Source organism: Hylobates moloch, unplaced genomic scaffold (genome assembly GCF_009828535.3).
Source record: "Hylobates moloch isolate HMO894 unplaced genomic scaffold, HMol_V3 SCAFFOLD_14, whole genome shotgun sequence".
Taxonomy (NCBI): Eukaryota; Metazoa; Chordata; class Mammalia; order Primates; family Hylobatidae; genus Hylobates; species Hylobates moloch.
Window position 1 is genome coordinate 94,934,098 of NW_026652289.1, and position 17,826 is coordinate 94,951,923.

The 17,826-nt window shown below is 39.4% G+C and overlaps 1 protein-coding gene across 5 annotated transcripts in view; it reads right to left on the reverse strand.

The window, feature by feature from the left end:
- SPPL2A (signal peptide peptidase like 2A) overlaps positions 1–17,826 on the reverse strand; it is a 59,600-nt gene that overhangs the window by 17,667 nt on the left and 24,107 nt on the right. For 4 of the 5 annotated variants that reach the window (XM_032174508.2, XM_058427412.1, XM_032174502.2 and 1 more), the window contains 8 exons: positions 14,642–14,790; positions 11,604–11,700; positions 11,061–11,162; positions 7,570–7,651; positions 5,924–5,998; positions 1,303–1,359; positions 1,055–1,108; positions 213–315 (listed from right to left, as the gene is read on the reverse strand). In XM_032174508.2, the coding sequence (XP_032030399.1) occupies positions 213–315; positions 1,055–1,108; positions 1,303–1,359; positions 5,924–5,998; positions 7,570–7,651; positions 11,061–11,162; positions 11,604–11,700; positions 14,642–14,790 (719 nt within the window). The remainder of the gene's footprint in view (positions 1–212; positions 316–1,054; positions 1,109–1,302; positions 1,360–5,923; positions 5,999–7,569; positions 7,652–11,060; positions 11,163–11,603; positions 11,701–14,641; positions 14,791–17,826) is intronic. The other variant, XM_032174503.2, reaches the window with a different exon arrangement.

Below are 17,826 nucleotides of genomic sequence, written 5' to 3' on the forward strand. Positions count from 1 at the left end.
TTTTGAGCCATGGGAGCTATTACAATACTTTAGTTGTTACCATTTGGGCTTTACCTTCTACCCCTCAACAAGCTTTTTTGTTATGACAATCTCAGCTCTAGTGACAGCCAGAAATAGTTAATACAGAGTAGGTAACTTTTAACAGATTCTATACATATGACGATTTAAAATCATCAGTATTTTTTTTAACTAAAATTGTTACAATTGCTTACCTGGTACAATAATGTCTCCAAAACCCAATATTGAAACAGGCATGAGGCACACACTCATTACTGAGAAATAGATCAGTTTTGGCACTCTGATGACTACTGGCAACTGTTCAAAAACAAAAACAAAACAAAACAAAACAAAACAGAAGCCACCAATGAACTTCTTGGCAATCTTTACCCGTATCTTTTATTTATATATTTATTTTTTGGAGACAGAGTCTCGCTCTGTCGCCCAAGTGGAGTGCAGTGGCGCGATCTCAGCTCACTGCAACTGCAACTGCAACCTCCGCCTCCCAGGTTCAAGCGATCTTCCTGCCTCAGCCTCCCAAGTAGCTGGGATTACAGGCATGAGCCACCACGCCTGGCTAATTTTTCTATTTTTAGTAGAGACAGGGTTTCACCATGTTGGCCAGGCTGGTCTGAAACTCCTGACCTCAGGTGATCCGCCTGCCTCAGCCTCCCAAAGTGCTGGTATTACAGGCATGAGCCACCGTGCCTGGCCACCCATATCTTCTAGAAAGGGAATGATTAACATTAGAATAGTTCTTTTTGACAGTTTAAAGGAACTTGAAATACTCTGTTTCTATATCCAAAAGAAAAAGATTAGTTTTGAAAAAAATGAAACTCAAAACACATGTAGGATTAATAGTATTAACCAAGTATCCCCACATTTAACCTTTTTTTTTTTTCTCTTTGCCAAGAATAGAACTCAGGCCTTGAAACATAGAAAACAGAACAGGCCTTATTTTTTTTGGCAATCTGGATTTTTTTTTCCCCAAAGAAGAGTCTTGTCTCAGAGGGTATGATTTAAAGTCCAATGAACATATCTGAAATACAATCCTTACTTTCTCATGGGGAGCTGAGGGTTGACCAGTGGCTTCCACCAAGTTTCCATCATTCTAGGATGAAACCCAAGTCAATAGGTATTTAATAATTTAGAATAACTAAGAAAAGAGCTATATTTTCTGAGAAATAAGTTTTACAATACCTTAACATGCACTACGTGACCAATGAATTACACAGGAAGGCAAATTATTAACTGGATACACATACATACACTGGATAGTCATTTCTATTTCATTGCCATCCCTACCTTTTCATTATTTCCAAAAGGTCCAGCTGCAAGTTCAACCATGATACTCTCACCATTCTAAAATTGAGAAGGAAGAGAAAAGAAGTTGTCTAATCATTTAAAGAGAACAATCTGCCACGATTCAAGTGTGATTTAAGCCCCATGGCATATGGCCAGTTACACTGATTGAAAATGGGCTGCAGACTGCTTTTTTCCTAAAGTCTTTGTAGATAGCAAAAACTGAAGTCATCTAAAACAAAGTCCACCTAGTACAGTTGCTCCACTTTATCAGAGCTCAATAATTCTCAGAAATTGGCAAATGAATCATGTAAAAATAATTCAAGTGAACCCTCAGTTCTGATTTGCAATGACATATTAATATCTGACATTTGTAATGGGTTAAAAATTTTAGGTACAGTACTTTTAGTTACATTATGCCTTATATGTTCTTAGTAGTTTTCAGTAATGTCAATGAAGAAGGTCATACTAAAATCTTTTACACTTAGCTTTGTAAAAAAAATTGGTAACTTTATTTGAATAAATATACGTCTGACCTTATGGCTACTCACCACAGTAACAAAACAATGAAACCAAACTTGAAAAGATCCAACCCTATAGAACCTGAGAAGCTTCTCTAGCCCAACTCTCATCCAATTTCAGCCCTGCCTGCTTTCTATGATCCAATCAAAACATTAACCTTAGCAAAATTTCCCTCCCTTGTGCCTGGATAAAGTCTTTTTATGTGGGCTGTGTGAGGGGTTCATTTAAAAAATTTTTCCTGATAGCCAAGTCTGTTGTGGAGAGGGAAAACATTGTGAGGTAGCAAGCTAAGACTGCATGAACCACTCATTTTATCTTTCGTATTATGTTAAGTATATCAGCAAAGCAGGTACAGGGAAGATAAATAAATGCTGAATTTCAGGAAAATTTGATTGACTAACTATAATATTTTCCATGTGGGTGGGGTGCACAGGAGAAACCACTTGAGTGTTTTTGGACCTCACTGATTCCTGAGCTGAGTAGAAAGGAGGATAAAACCCGTAACTGCAGAAATCTTTTGCGCATGTTAAGCTTTGGGTTACAGAAGGGTTAAGTCAAAGGAGTTTAGGAAAATAAACTAATACTAAGTACAGTTCCTTAAAGCAGATCCCCAGGTTGTGATAACATTTCCAGATAAAGAGTTCATTTTGGTTCACTTTCTAATTGTTATGTAAAACATTTAACTGAAGACCATCATTGACATCCTCCCATACATTTAAAGATACCTGAGTAACTACTACTTGTAAGACACAATCCTGAGCACAGTGGTGGATGGAAAAAAATGAGTAAGACAGGCTCTTATTGCTGCACTCTTATGGCGACCTGCCTTGCCAACTCACTAGAAGGCCACTAATACTTGGGTCAAGAACATGTTTAGAATATGCAATATTTAATCCTTCAAATTTACAGTGAAAACCAGGAAAATCAGCAATCTGATTTCTGAGTTATCTACTAAACTAAGGCCTGCTGCCTTAATAAAAACAAACAAATCAGACCCAGAAGAAGGTATTAAAGTAAATCTATAGCAGTGAACTCCAAAGAGTGAGCACTTAGCTTTTTCCACCATATTAGGTTGCTAGAAATCACATTCCTAGTCAGCAGGAACTAAGAAATAGGAAGACGAAACATTTCTTAAGCACAAAAGAAAGAAGGCTAAAAGACACCTTTATTTTCATCCTATACCTTAAAATTCTGAAACATTCTATGTAAATGGAATGCAAACAGTTTGCTGGGGCAGATATGTTTATTCACAAAGTGAGAGTAGTATCAGAATGGAAAAGTTATTTTAAAAAAAAGTTTAGTTACAGTTTACAGCTATATCTCCTGTGTAATATATGTGTCATATGTTACGGATTATCTGTTGATTTATGGAAATGGCTTTGTAGAGGGAACATTTCACTTTTGCTATGAGATCTCTGATGGGGTATCCTACAAAAACACACTTTTGAACCAAGTTAAAAATACCCTAATAAACTAACAATTTTATTTTATTTTTTTATTTTTATTTATTTTTGAGACGGAGTCTCACTCTGTTGCCCAGGTTGGAGTGCAGTGGCACAATCTCGGATCACCTGCCTCCCGGGTTCACGCCATTCTCCTGCCTCAGCCACCCAAGTAGCTGGGACTACAGGTGCCCGCCACCACGCCCAGCTAATTTTTTTCTATTTTTTTAGTAGAGATGGGGTTTCACCATGTTAGCCAGGATGGTCTCAATCTCCTGACCTCGTGATCTGCCCACCTCAGCCTCCCGAAGTGCTGGGATTACAGGCGTGAACCACCGTGCCTGGCCAACAATTTTATTTTTTGAAATGGAGTCTCACTCTTTTGCCCAGGCTGGAGTGCAGTGGCACAATCTCGGCTCACTGTAACCTCCGCTCCTGGCTTCAAGCAATCTTCCCACCTCAGTCTCCCGAGTAGCTGGGACTACAGGCGTGCACCACCACACCTGGGTAATTATTGTTTTTTTTGGTTTTTTTTTGTTTTTTTTTTTTTTTTTGAGATGGCGTCTCGCTCTGTCACCCAGGCTGGAGTGCAGTGGCGCAATCTCGGCTCACTGCAACCTCCACCTCCTGGGTTCAAGTGATTCTCCTGCCTCAGCCCTCCAAGTAGCTGGGACTACAGGCGCCCACCACTGTGCCTGGCAAATTTTTGTATTTTTAGTAGAGATGGGGTTTCACTATGTTGGCCAGGCTGGTCTCAAACTCCTGACCTCAAGTGATCCACCCACCTCGGCCTCCCAAAGTTCTGGGATTACAGGTGTGAGCCACCACACCCGGCCTCTTAATTATTGTATTTTTAGTAGAGATACAGCTTTACCATGTTGGCCAGGCTGGTTGTGAACTCCTGACCTCAAGTGATCTGCCTGCCTTAGCCTCCCAAAGTGTTGGGATTATAGGCATTAGCCACCGCACCTGGCCAAATTAACAAGTTTAGTTATAACCCATAATACTAGTTCTATGAATTTTTTTTTTTAGGTTACTATTGTTCAGTGAAGTCAATGAATCAAATGGCTCATCATTAAGTGACAGAGAGGTGCTAGTAAAATGGTTTGGTTAGGCCGGGCATATGCCAGCTGGCCCATATGCCAGCTTGGGCAATATGGTAAAACCCCATCTCTACAAAAAATACAAAAATTGGCTGGGTGTAATGGCGTGTCCCTGTAGTACCAGCTATTTGGGAAGCTGAGGTGGGAGGATCACCTGGGCCTCAGGAGGTTAAGGCTGCAGTAAGTCATAATTGAGCCACTGAACTCCAGCTTGGGCGGCAGACCGAGACCCTGTCTCAATGAAGAGGAAAAAAACAAAAAAAAGGTTTGTGTCTCAAAGAAGAGGAAAAAAAAAATTTGGTTGTTTAGCTGTATTTTGGGACAGTTAATTATATTTGTTACCTATTACAATTTTAGCTCCCCAATAGGGTACAGTTTGTCTTTATGCCATTATAGCAAATATCAGAAGTGTAGATTTTTACAGTGATTTCACAGATGATAGGTTTAATGAATGGGTAAAGAAGAAATGAGGCCAGGCGCTACGGCTCATGCCTGTAATCCCAATACTCTGGGAGGCCATCGTGGGAGGACTCCTGGGCTTGGGCCCGGGAGTTTGAGGCTGCAGTGAACTAGGATTGTGCCATTGCACTTCAGCCTCAAGACTCGGCCTTTAAAAAAAAAAAGAAGGAATGATAAAGTAGAGAATATCAAATACTGAAATATATGAGAGTGACAAAGGATAAATGGATAATATAAAGTTACAAAGCAAGACTCAAAATGGGAGAAAGTAGGGGAATTAAGCAATAATTAATATTATATTCATGAGACAGGAAAAGGATCAAGGTAGAAAAGCTGGACAAATAATTAAGGACCGCCATACTCACCCAACACCTCTCCTCATTTTACTGAAGAGCTAGCGGCAGATCTAGGAATATATGACCTAGGAGCTGCCAGTTGCTCTGATTCTAACTTCATAGAAAAAGCCAGTCTGAGAGAATGAACAAATGGACAGAAGCAAAAAGGGAGAGTATGTGGCCCTGAGTCTAGCTTCTCTTGACGCCAGCCCCACAACACAGCCTAGATAAATGAGACCTTTTTGGTACAGAAGGCTTAGGTCGGGTTCTGTTAGATGGAACCAAAAGAATTCCACTGATGGAGGTGGAAGATGAATGGCTAGCAGTACTCCCTCATACAAATGCAAGCAGAAAGGGCTAAGTAACTTGCCTATGGTTGCAAGGTTCCAGAGCTACATTCTAGGCCTTCTGATTTCCAGTGTGCTGCTCTTTCTTAGTCTCAAACCAGGGCTTCAGAAATGATATTTTATTTTTTTATTGTCTATATTGCCTACAGTAAACATTTAGCTCATAAGAAAAAATACTTTAAAAGGGGAAGAAAATTACAGATATTCTCATATTTGTATCAGTCAAGAGACATTTTAAAATCTAACAAAATGGATTAAAGGCTTGAAAGTTAAAAGGCCAATTTCAATGACAGTTATTTTAAGAGAATTAGAATTCACTCAGTGGTAAAAATCTGCAAAATTAATAATCTAGGAGCAGATTTAAGATGATCATTTTTTAGCATGTTTCCTCATGCATTTCAAAAATATGGTCATACCTTTGTGATGAATGGTGTTATGAAAACAAAAAATACATCATAGAGGAGGAGAAGGCCTAGAAGTATCACACATGACTGTCAAAGAAAGAAACAAAATTAAAGGTCAATCTTCCTAAATGTAAATTAAGGCATTAAATTATTTTTCAAGTGCAAATAAATATATGAATATACATTTAAATATTACTTTTAAAAAGATATGGTTAATACTATGTATAGTTTTATTCTACATATTAAAACCCTTATCTTCTTTATCTTATTTTAAAAAAAAAAATCACTGAACCAAAGAAATGTGCTAGGTTGGGCGTGGTGGCTCATGCCTGTAATCCCAGCACTTTGGGAGACTGAGGTGGGTGGATCATGAGGTCAAGAGTTCGAGACCAGCCTGGCCAACATGGTGAAACCCCGTCTCTACTAAGAATACAAAAATTAGCCGGGCATGGTGGCATGTGCCTATAAACCCAGCTACTCAGGAGGCTGAGGCAGGAGAATCACTTGAACCCGGGAGGCAGAGGTTGCAGTGAGCTGAGATTGTGCCACTGCACTCCAGCCTCGGCGACAGAGTGAAACTCTTGTCTCGGAAAAAAAAAAAAGAAGAAATGTGCTTCCCTGATATTTGGTCATGTTAAAGATTTTATGAATTTGGCATATTATATGAATGATTAAAAATATTTTAGGCAGGCCCGGCACAGTGGCTCACGCCTGTAATCCCAGCACTTTGGGAGGCCCAGGTGGGCAGATCATTTGAGGTCAGGAGTTCAAAACCAGCCTGGCCAACATGGTGAAACCCTGTCTCTACCAAAAATATAAAAATTAGCAGAGCTTCGTGGTAGGCACCTGTAATCCCAGCTACTTGGGAGGCTGAGGCAGGAGAATCACTTGAGCTCAGGAGGCGGAGGCTGCAGTGAGCCGAGATTGCACCACTGCACTCCAGCCAGGGAGACTGAGCGAGACTCCATCTCAAAAAACAAACAAACAAACAAAAACAAACAAATAAAAAAAAAAAAATTTTAGGCAGGGTGCAGCGGCTCATGCCTGTAATCCCAGCACTTTGGGAGGCCAAATCAGAAGGACTGCTTGCGGCCGGAAGTTTAAGAACAGCTTGGGTAGCACAGCGAGACCCCTATCTCTATAAAAACAAACAAACAAAATTTAGCTAAAATAAAGTGTACACATGGATAAGAGTGAGGAATAACAGGCACTGGATACTCGGCATGGTGGAAGAGTTAGAAGGGGTGAGGGATGAGAAATTACTTAATGGGGACAATGCACATTAGTCAAGTGATGGTTATACTATAAGCCCACATTTCATCACTACCCAATATATCCATGTAACAAAACTACACTTGAACCCCTTACATTTATACAAATAAAAGAAAGAAAAAAAAAACAATAGTTTAGCTAGCAAATCAGTGGTTGTCTGGGCCTGGGGGTTAGGACTGATTGCAAAGGCCATGGCAGAGCTTTTGGAAGAGATGAGAAATATTCTACAACTTCACTGGGATAGTGGTTATAAAGTTATACATTCATAAACTTTCCATAAACAGTACACCGAAAACTGGCGCATTTAATTTTAGGTAAATTATGCCTTAATAAAGTTGTCTTTGAAAAATTTATTTTAACTAGCAAAGTAGTATTGTATACATTACCTTGAAGTTGGGCAACTTCAGTGTTTTAATTAAATTCAGACAGAAAGCAATCCCCAAGATATCCTGTAAAATCCAAGCCCACCTAAAATCAAAAGATATTACTCTATTGCTTTATCAATGTTTTGATGAAGCGTTTCAAGAGACATAGATCACTGAGGTAATATCATTTAATTGCTATGATTTGACTATTCCATTTTTTTTTTTTTTTAAGACAGAGTCTCACTCTGTCACCCAGGCTGGAGTGCAGTGGCATGATCTCGGCCCACTGCAACCTTCGCCTCCTGGGTTCAGGCGATTTTCGTGTCTCAGCTTCCCAAGTAGCTGGGACTAAAGGCGTGCACACCACCATGCCTGGCTGATTTCTGACTATTCAATTATTAAATAGCAAGCATAACAACAAAACCCCTCATATACTTTATATTTGGTAATTTTACTGTCCTAGTAGAATAATGAATATTATTACACTAAGAAAAAGTTGAAAAGGCTACCTCAGAAGAACATATATCAGACATAAGTACATTAACACATGTCTCGTTCTAGAAAACAGCTGTTAACAAAATATCAGTGTTAACACAGATCCAAATAGCTTGAACATAAAGAAAACAAGAGCTATGCAACTTACTCCATCAGAAATTGACATGAGTAATTATCCATTGATTATCCTACCTGAAGCTGCATAAAGCTGTATGAGCTTTGTTTCCCAAATTTTAGGCCATCAAATCCTTTCAGTCCTCAATAATTTTATTAATAAACCATTAATATAAACTAAGTATATATTTTTTTCTGGTTATCTTCCTAGAAATGAACAGATATCTGTATATTTTCTTATATCCCCCTCTTTCTTGCATAAAAGACAGCATACTCTATATTTTTTTGCACTTTGCTTTTTTCACTTAAAAAATACAAATATCAAATCAAAGTGGATTAAACACTTAAATCTAAGACCTGAAACTATGACACTACTTGATGAAAACATTGGGGAAATGCTCCAGGACATTGGTCTTGGCAAAGATTTCTGGAGTAAAACTTGAAAAGCACAGACAACGAAAGCAAAAATGGACAAATGGAATCACGTCAAGCTAAAAGGTTTTGCATGGCAAAGGAAAAATCAAGAAAGTGAAGAGACAACCCACAGAATGAAAGAAAACATCTGCAAACTACCCATCTGACAAGCGATTAATAACCAGAATATATAAGGAGCTCAAACTCGATAGAAAAAAAAACCAAGTAATCCAATTAAAAATTGGGCAAAATATCTGAATAGACATTTCTCCAAAGACATACAAATGACCAACAGATACATGAAAAAATGCTCAACATCTCCAATCAGATGAAATCTGATTGCAATTAGAGAAACGTAAGTCAAAACTACAATGAGATATCATCTCATCCCAGAATGCTGGCAAGGATGTGGGAAAAGGGGGAACCTTGTACACTGTTGGTGGGAATGTAAATTACCACAGCCACTCTGAAGAGCAGTATGGAAATTCCTCAAAAAAACTAAAAACAGAACTACCATATGATCCAGCAATCCCACCACTGGATATACATGCAAAAGAAAGGAACTCAGTATATCAAAGAGATACCTGAACTCTCATGTTTATTGTAGCACTATTCACCATAGCCAAGATATGGAATCAATCTAAGTGTCCATCAGTGGATAAAGGAAATATTATACACATATATACATATAATTTTACAAATACACACAATGGAATATTATTCAGCCATAAAAATAATGAAGTCTTGTCATTTGCAAAGACATGGATGGAACTGAAGACATCATGTTAAGTGAAATAAGCCAAGCACAGAAAGACAAACATTGCATGTTCTCACTCATAGTGGGAGCTAAAATTAAGAAAATAAAAATAAAAAATGGAACTCATGGAGATAGTAGAATGATGGTTACCAGAGGCTAAAAAAAGGCAGAGAGTGGGGGTGATAAAGTGAAGATGGTTAATGGGTGCAAAAATATAGTTAAGTAAAATAAATAAGATCTAGTGTTTGGTAGTACAATAGGGTGATATAGTTAATAACTTATTGTATACTGTAAAAATAACTAAGAGTGAAATTGGAATGTTCCCAACACAAAGAAATGACAAGGGCTTGGGGTGATGGATACCACAATTACTCTGATGTCATCATTCACATTGTATGCCTGTATCAAAACATCACATGTATCCCATAAATATATATAGTCATTATCTTCCCCTATTAAAAATAAAACTTTTTAAAAAGTATAGATTGTGCTCCTTTTTGTACTTTATATATCATAGAGTATATTCTGTCTCTCTCTTTTTTTTTTTTTGTTTTTTTGAGACGGAGTTGCACTCTTGTTCCCCAGGCTGGAGTGCAATAGTGTGATCTCGGCTCACTGCAACCTCTGCCTCGGGTTCAAGTGATTCTCTTGCCTCAGCCTCCTGAGTAGCTGGGATTACAGGTGCACGCCACCACGCCCAGCTAATTCTGTATTTTTAGTAGAGATGGGGTTTCTCCATGTTGGTCAGGGTGGTCTCGAACTCCTGACCACAGGTGATCTGCCCACCTCGAGCCTCCAAAAGTGCTGGGATTACAGGTATGAGCCACCACGCCCGGCAAGTACGTTCTCTTTTGTATCTGACTACTTTCACTTAGCATTACGTTTGAGATTCATTCACACTTGTGCATGTGGTATATGGCTTACTTATTGGTGAACAGTATTCCACTGTGTAAATACAACGTAATGTATTCACCCATTCAAAGTTTGATGGACATTTTGATTGTTTCTGCACTCTCTCTCTCTTTCTCTCTCTCCTGGAACTCCCTGCATATCATTTCATAGAGATCTTCATTGTTTAGAGCTGCACTGCACTCAACTGTGTGGCTATACCAAAATTAAGTGTGTGTGTATATATATATATATACACACACACACACACGCACATATATACACACACACACATACACACACACACACACACACGTACATATATATATATTTTTTGAGATGGAGTTTTACTCTTGTTGCCCAGGCTGGAGTGCAATGGCGTGATCTTGGCTCACTGCAACCTCTGCCTCCTGGGTTCAAGCGATTCTCCTGCCTCAGTCTCCTGAGTAGCTGGGATTACAGGCATGCACTATCACGCCCGGCTAATTTTTTGTATTTTTAGTAGAGATGGGGTTTCTCCATGTTGGTCAGGCTGGTCTCGAACTCCCGACCTCAGGTAATCCGCCTGCCTCGGCCTCCCAAAGTGCTGGGATTACAGGTGTGAAATTAGGTATATTTTTAAAGTCTATTTCAGTGTATGTGTTGAAATCATAATTCATATTTCCTTCTCTATATGAGTTCAAATGCATTAACATAAGATCTGCTTATTTAAGAAGTAGTTCACTACAAGACTGGTGTTCTGGCATAGAAGCAAAAAAATTCCGTAATAATCATAATAAGTATCAGGGCAAGATAGGAAACAATTCATCCTTAATCTAAAAGCAAATACATTGAGTATTCATACCTGTCTTCATTTCGAAACACAGCCCAAACAACAGCTACTGCTATGCACAGTCCAGAGAGAAAAATAAGTCTCACTTCCACGTTTTTGCCACGACATGCAATCCTAAAAAACAGATTGAAATAGTTAACACTGCAGATGAAGTACAATGTTCACTTGATATAAGAAGTAGCAAATGTTAACCACAGTCATAAGAAGTGACTGAAATACCAATTTTAAAAGTCTTGATTTTAAGTAAAACAAATGAGACATAATAAAATGTTTATCAGTCCAATATAATTTTCTGTGATGATGAAAAATGTACTATGTTTGTGCTGTCCAATATAGTAGCTACTAGTCATATGTGGCTATTGAGCACTTGCAATGTGGCTAATAAGAATGAAAAACTCAATTTTTAATTTTATTTAATTTTACTTAAATTTAAATTTAAACACCTATAGGTCCAATGCATATCGGACTATATAGGTTTCAAATAATACTTCTACTTTTGTATTGTTTTAAACTATAAACACCAACATTGTAAGATTTCCTGTAAGAGATACGTACGTGCATTGTCCATATGGTATCTTATGAATTAGTGCAGCAAGACAGTTGTACAGACTCATTGCTGATGCTATGCAGAAAATTGCTATCATAACATAAACTAGAAAAAAACAAAACACTATATTACATGAGAACAGAAGGAAAGGTGATAAGAAAATATTTATACAAGCAATATTAATTCTTTAGCTTTCTTTATTGAATCATACTTCCAATGAAGTGACTATATGATGACTTGAATTACTTACTAAACTGAAATTTAAATCGTAAGGTGTTTTGTTTTGTTTTTTTTCTGAGAGTCTCACTCTGTCACCCAGTCGCCCAGGCCGGAATGCAGTGGTGTGATCTCGGCTCTCACTGCAATCTTTGCCTCCTGGGCTCAAGTGATTCTTGTGCCTTAGCCTCCTGAACAGCTGGGATTACAGGCATGCGCCACCATACCCAGCCAATTTTTGTAGTTTTAGTAGACGGGGTTTTGTCATGTTGGCCAGGCTGGTCTCAAAGCCCCGACCTCAGGTGATGTGCCTGCCTTGGCCTCCCAAAGTGCTGGGATTATAGCCGTGAGCCACTGCACCCGGCTGTCTTCTTTTTAAATAGCGATGAATTTAAGGAAATCTCTTACCAAAAACTAAAATATGCTTTCAGGTAAAGTAGAGGGCTCTCTTTTTTCTATCAATGACTACTATAAACTGAGAGTTGATAACAGAAATTAATCTGAAGGAGTATTAAATTAATAAAATCACCTGTTTGATGCCAACATAATACAAATATCATTCTAGTACTCGCTCTCTCAACAACAGTTTAAAATGAGTGATATTAACAAAATGAGTTCCTTTTTTTTGAGACAGAGTCTCACTGGGTCACCCAGGCTGGAGTGCAATGGGACAATCTTGGCTCACCACAACCTCCACCTCCCAGGCTTAAGCCACTCTCCTGCCTCAGCCCCTTGAGTAGCTGGAACTACAGGCACGCACCACCATGCCCAGCTAATTTTTGTATTTTTAGTAGAGACGGGGTTTCACTATGTTGGCCAGGCTGCTCTTGAACCCCTGACCTCAAGTGATCCACTTGCTTTGGCCTCCCACAGTGCTGGGATTACAGGCGAGAGCCACTGCATCTGGCCAGAATGACTTATTTTTAATTAAAAAATACACATTATAAACTGGGTACAGTGGCTCACACCTGTAATCCCAGCACTATAGGAGGCCAAGGTGGGTGGGTCTCCTGAGGTAAAGACTTTGAGATCAGCCTGGCCAACATGGTGAAACCCTGTTTCTACTAAAAATACAATTAGCTGGGGGTGGTGCCAGATGCCTGTAATCCCAGCTACTCGGGAAGCTGAGGCAAGAGAATCGCTCTATCTCAAATAAATAAATAAATACAAATAATAAAAATACAAATATTAGCTGGGCATGTGGGACGTGCCTGTAGTCCCAGCTACTTGGGACGCTGAGGCAGGAGAATCGCTTGAATGTGGGAGGCAGAGGTTGCAGTGAACTCAGATTGTGCCACTGCACTCCAGCCTGGGTGGCAGAGCAGAGCAGAGCAAGACTCTGTCTCAAAAAAAAAAAAAAGATATCATAGGTCTAGTTTTTAAACTGCTGTCACAGGACAAGAGAAACTGAACAAAAACTGAATGAGGCTGGGCGCGGTAATTCACGCCTGTAATCCTAGCACTTTGGGTGGCCAAGGCGGGTGGATCACTTGAGGTTAGAAGTTTGAGACTAGCCTGGTCAACATAGTGAAATCCCGTCTCTACTAACAATACAAAAATTAGCCGGGCACGGTGGCGCACACCTGTAATCCCAGCTACTCAAGAGACTGAGGCAGGAGACTCACTTGAACCTGGGAGGCGGAGGTTGCAGTGAGCCGAGATTGTGCCACTGCACTCCAGCCTGGGCGACAGAGCGAGACTCTGTTTCAAAAAAAAAAAAAGCTGAATGAAACAAATCCTAGGCCCTAGTTCCCTAGTCCAGAAATTTATGCTAATGCTATACACATAAGCATGGTAGCCTTTGGTGGTTCTTAAAAGGGCTTTTTGCTAGTTCTTATTAGGTACACTCGTTTTACCCTGGTCTCCCTTCTCTTTGTGCTGTATACTGTCCAGGGATGGCAAATTTCCATTCTGTTAAGCCATTAATAAGACTGTTCAGGAGATGGACAAGCCATTATAGTTCCTGCTCTACTTTCTTCAAGGAAAAAAAGGACTAGTTACTGTCTAGACCACACTGAAGTACCTGTGTGTCTTCAGATATAACATGATCCTAACTGTTTATATAAGTAACATAAAATTCGAGCAATAAAACATCTTGATTTGCAAAGTGACAAAAGATAAACTACACTTTGGGAGTTAGTAGACGCAATACATCAGTAATCTGAATAATCTTCTATTTCATGTAACTAAATATAGCCACCAAGAACTCCTTAATCCACTGCTTAGATACTGAGCTATATCATTCATCTACAGAGAGGAAAACTTAGGGACCATGGCAATTATTTCAAGTCATCCATGAAGAAGTGTTCTTATCTGAAAACATAACCCCCTTTTTTTTTTTTTTTTGAGATGGAGTTTCGCTCTTTTTGCCCAGGCTGGAGTACAATGGCGCAACGTCGGCTCACCGCAACCTCCGCCTCCCAGGTTCGAGCGATTCTCCTGACTCAGCCTCGTGAGTAGCTGGGATTACAGGCGGGTGCCACCACGCCCGGCTAATTTCTGTATTTTCAGTAGAGATGGAGTTTCTCCATGTTGGTCAGGCTGGTCTCAAACTCCCAACCTCAGGTGATCTGCCCACCTTGGCCTCCCAAAGTGCTGGGATTACAAGTGTGAGCCACTGCTCCTGGCACATATTGTATTTTTAATCTGAATATTTTTATCTCAGAGTAACAGAGACCTAACACTCTGATAATTGTAAAGAAATTAATATTAACCAAATTATTCGCATATGTTTTCCAGGTAGAATGTCTTAAAGGAAAAGATAAATCTAGTAACAGTCAGTGAAAAGAATGTATGTTAACAGTAGCAAACATAAAATATGACTTCTTACCCAACCATTTGTAGAAGAAATAAAGTAAGACCATCATAATACAGCAGATGACCACAAATATTACAACTGTAAGAGGACTAAAAGTTAAATATTCTTCCTTCTTTTTCCTCATTTCTCTATCTTCAGTTGTCACTGCTTTCAAGTTTTCCCTGTACAAACATACAAAACTTTAGCAAATCTTAGCCAAGTACAGTTATTTAAAAAATTTATCTCTAACACCAATTTAAATTTGTTTCTGAAGAAAGCAATTTTTATTTATTAAAATATTTTTATTTTATTATTTTTCTAAGCTATCTTGTTATAGCAAGTAATGTACTTTTTAAAAACTGTACCCTAAAAAGAAATATTTAATCTAGAAAGTAAAAACCTCTTAAATGCTACTCTCCAGAGATGATCTGTTTTCAACCATTAACTTTTGAAACATTTTTTTCTGCAGGCAAAATTGTTGAAAGAGATGACATTTATTATATAAACAAATTAATACTTGTGGATGTTTATATTATCTAATTTGAAAATTATATTGACATAATAAATTTCAAACTAAGGCCGGGCGCGGTGGCTCACGCTTGTAATCCCAGCACTTTGGGAGGCCGAGGCGGGCGGATCACGAGGTCAGGAGATCGAGACCACGGTGAAACCCCGTCTCTACTAAAAATACAAAAAATTAGCCGGGCGTGGTGGCAGGCACCTGTAGTCCCAGCTACTCAGAGAGGCTGAGGCAGGAGAATGGCATGAACCCGGGAGGTGGAGCTTGCAGTGAGCCGAGACTGCGCCACTGCACTCCAGCCTGGGCGACAGAGCGAGACTCCGTCTCAAAATAAATAAATAAATAAATAAATTTCAAACTAAAACCAATGCTTCTTACAAACTTACTATTATCAACTTACAGATAGTAAAGTACTTCTAAAAATTAGCTTCTCTTTTTTTTGAGACAGAGTCTTGCTCTGTTGCCAAGGCTGGAGTGCAGTGGCGTGATCTCTGCTCACTGAAACCTCTGCCTCCCAGGTTCAAGCAATTCTCCTGCCTCAGCCTCCCGAGTAGCTGGGACTACAGGCACATGCCACTAGGCCCGGCTAATTTTTTGTATTTTAGTAGAGACGGGGTTTCACCATGTTGCGCTGGCTGGTCTCGAACCGAGCTCAGGCAAACCATCCACCTCGGCCTCCCACAATACTGGGATTACAGGCGTGAGCCACCGCACCCGGCGCTTCTCTTAAATGTAAACGCTAAATTCTCCTCTCAATCAACTTAGCATTTACTATATGCCTAGTCTACGCTCATCAGTGTATTATAAAGGACTCAAAAGAAATTTGAGGCATAACTTTGTCCTACCTTTATTTAAGATAACGAAATATTGTCTCAACCCTTGCTAGGCCACAGAGCTAATAACAGAGACAGAAGTCGAGGAGGAAAAGAACTGCAAATGCTGTTTGTTGGGCAATCTCTGTTGTCGACCTTCCTATTCCTAGTTATATGCAACCTACGACATATTATTACTACTACTTCTGAATACTTTTCAACAACTCTGTTCTAAACTCTGCTCCCTCCTGTGCAAATCCTGGCCCTGCTTGCTAGGTCTGGGCTCAATACAAAATTTAGGTTAAAAAAGTTTATTTCTTTTAATATATTTTAAAATTAATTTTAAAAATTAAAAAAAAAAAGAGTAGATTGCCTGGGAAAAGAGCAGGAAGAGAGTTGATGGAGACATGCTAGCACCTCCCCTGAAACTCTAGAGCTGAATGACAGGGTATTAAATAAATTTCTATAAATGTGGTACCTGAGTGTAAAAAGGTGCTAATTATGATATCTGTCACTACAGAAATAAATTTAAAGAAATTATTGTCATAGTATACATATAAGCCATAATAATTAAAGATTTATCTATTCATAGTCATTGAACTAAAAAGCACAGGCAATTTCTTGAAGGAAAGCATACAGTGTACTAGATTTATATCACATTAAAATATTACAATTCTGCTGGGTGTGGTGGCTCACACTTGTGATCCTAGAACTTTAGGAGGCTGAGGTGGGCGGATCACTTGAGGTCAGGAGTTGAGACCAGCCTGGCCAACATGATGAAAGTCCATCTCCACTAAAAATACAAAAATTAGCCAGGTGTGGTGGTACGTGCCTGTAATCCCAGCTACTTGAGAGGCTGAGCCAGGAGAATCGCTTGAACCTGGGAGGCAGAGGTTGCAGTGAGCAAAGACCGCATGCCACAGCACTCCAGCCTGGGTGACAGTGAGACTCCAACTCAAAAAAAAAAAAAAAATTACAATTCATCTTTTTTGAAAAAAAAATTGTACTTTCATATCAGCTTGAGAGCCATATGCAATAGGAACCTAAACTTTATTGCATGCCATCTAGAGGCTATAAAGGCTGAGGACCAGTGACCTTATTAGAAAAAGATTTTAGGCTGGGCATGGTGGCTCACACCTGTAATCCCAGCACTTTGGGAGGCCGAGGCAGGCGGATCACCTGAGGTCAGAAGTTCAAGACCAGCCTGGCTAACATGGTGAAACCACATCTCTACCAATAATACAAAAATTAGCTGGGCATGGTGGTGCATGCCTGTAATCCCAGCTACTTGGGGGGCTGAGGCAGGAGAATTGCTTGAACCCAGGAGGCGGAAGTTGCAGTGAGCCAAGATCACGCCATTGCACTCCAACCTGGGCAACAAGAGCCCAGGTTGGGTTGTGAGGTCCTGTTCTGGCACATTTTCCCTTCCCTAAGCCTTACTCTCTTTCCATCCAACTGTCATTACTTGCTAAATGATGGGCCTTATGTTTTTAATAATTCTTTTTATGGAACTTTTTCCTTTATATCACTGATTCATATTCTCTTTCTCCATACGGTCACCACCCCTTTCTCCTCCCACACACACTTACTTCTCTCTATCTTTATTTTGCTCTTAGAATCAGCCCCCTCAATTTTAAAATCCATGATCCTGCAGGTATGGGACATTTCCTCTCCCAATCTGGTTTCCGAAGGCAACAAATTACTTGTTTCTGCTCCATCATCATGTTTTACAAATAAAAAAGCTGATATGTACTCCCCTCCAATTTCCAGTTTTCTCAAGGAGGAGCTTGTCCTAGCGTGTATATAAAAAAGCTTGCCTTGCTAAACTCAAAGTGTGGTCCATAGGCCAGCTAAATCACTTGGGAGTTGTTAAAAATGCAGAATTG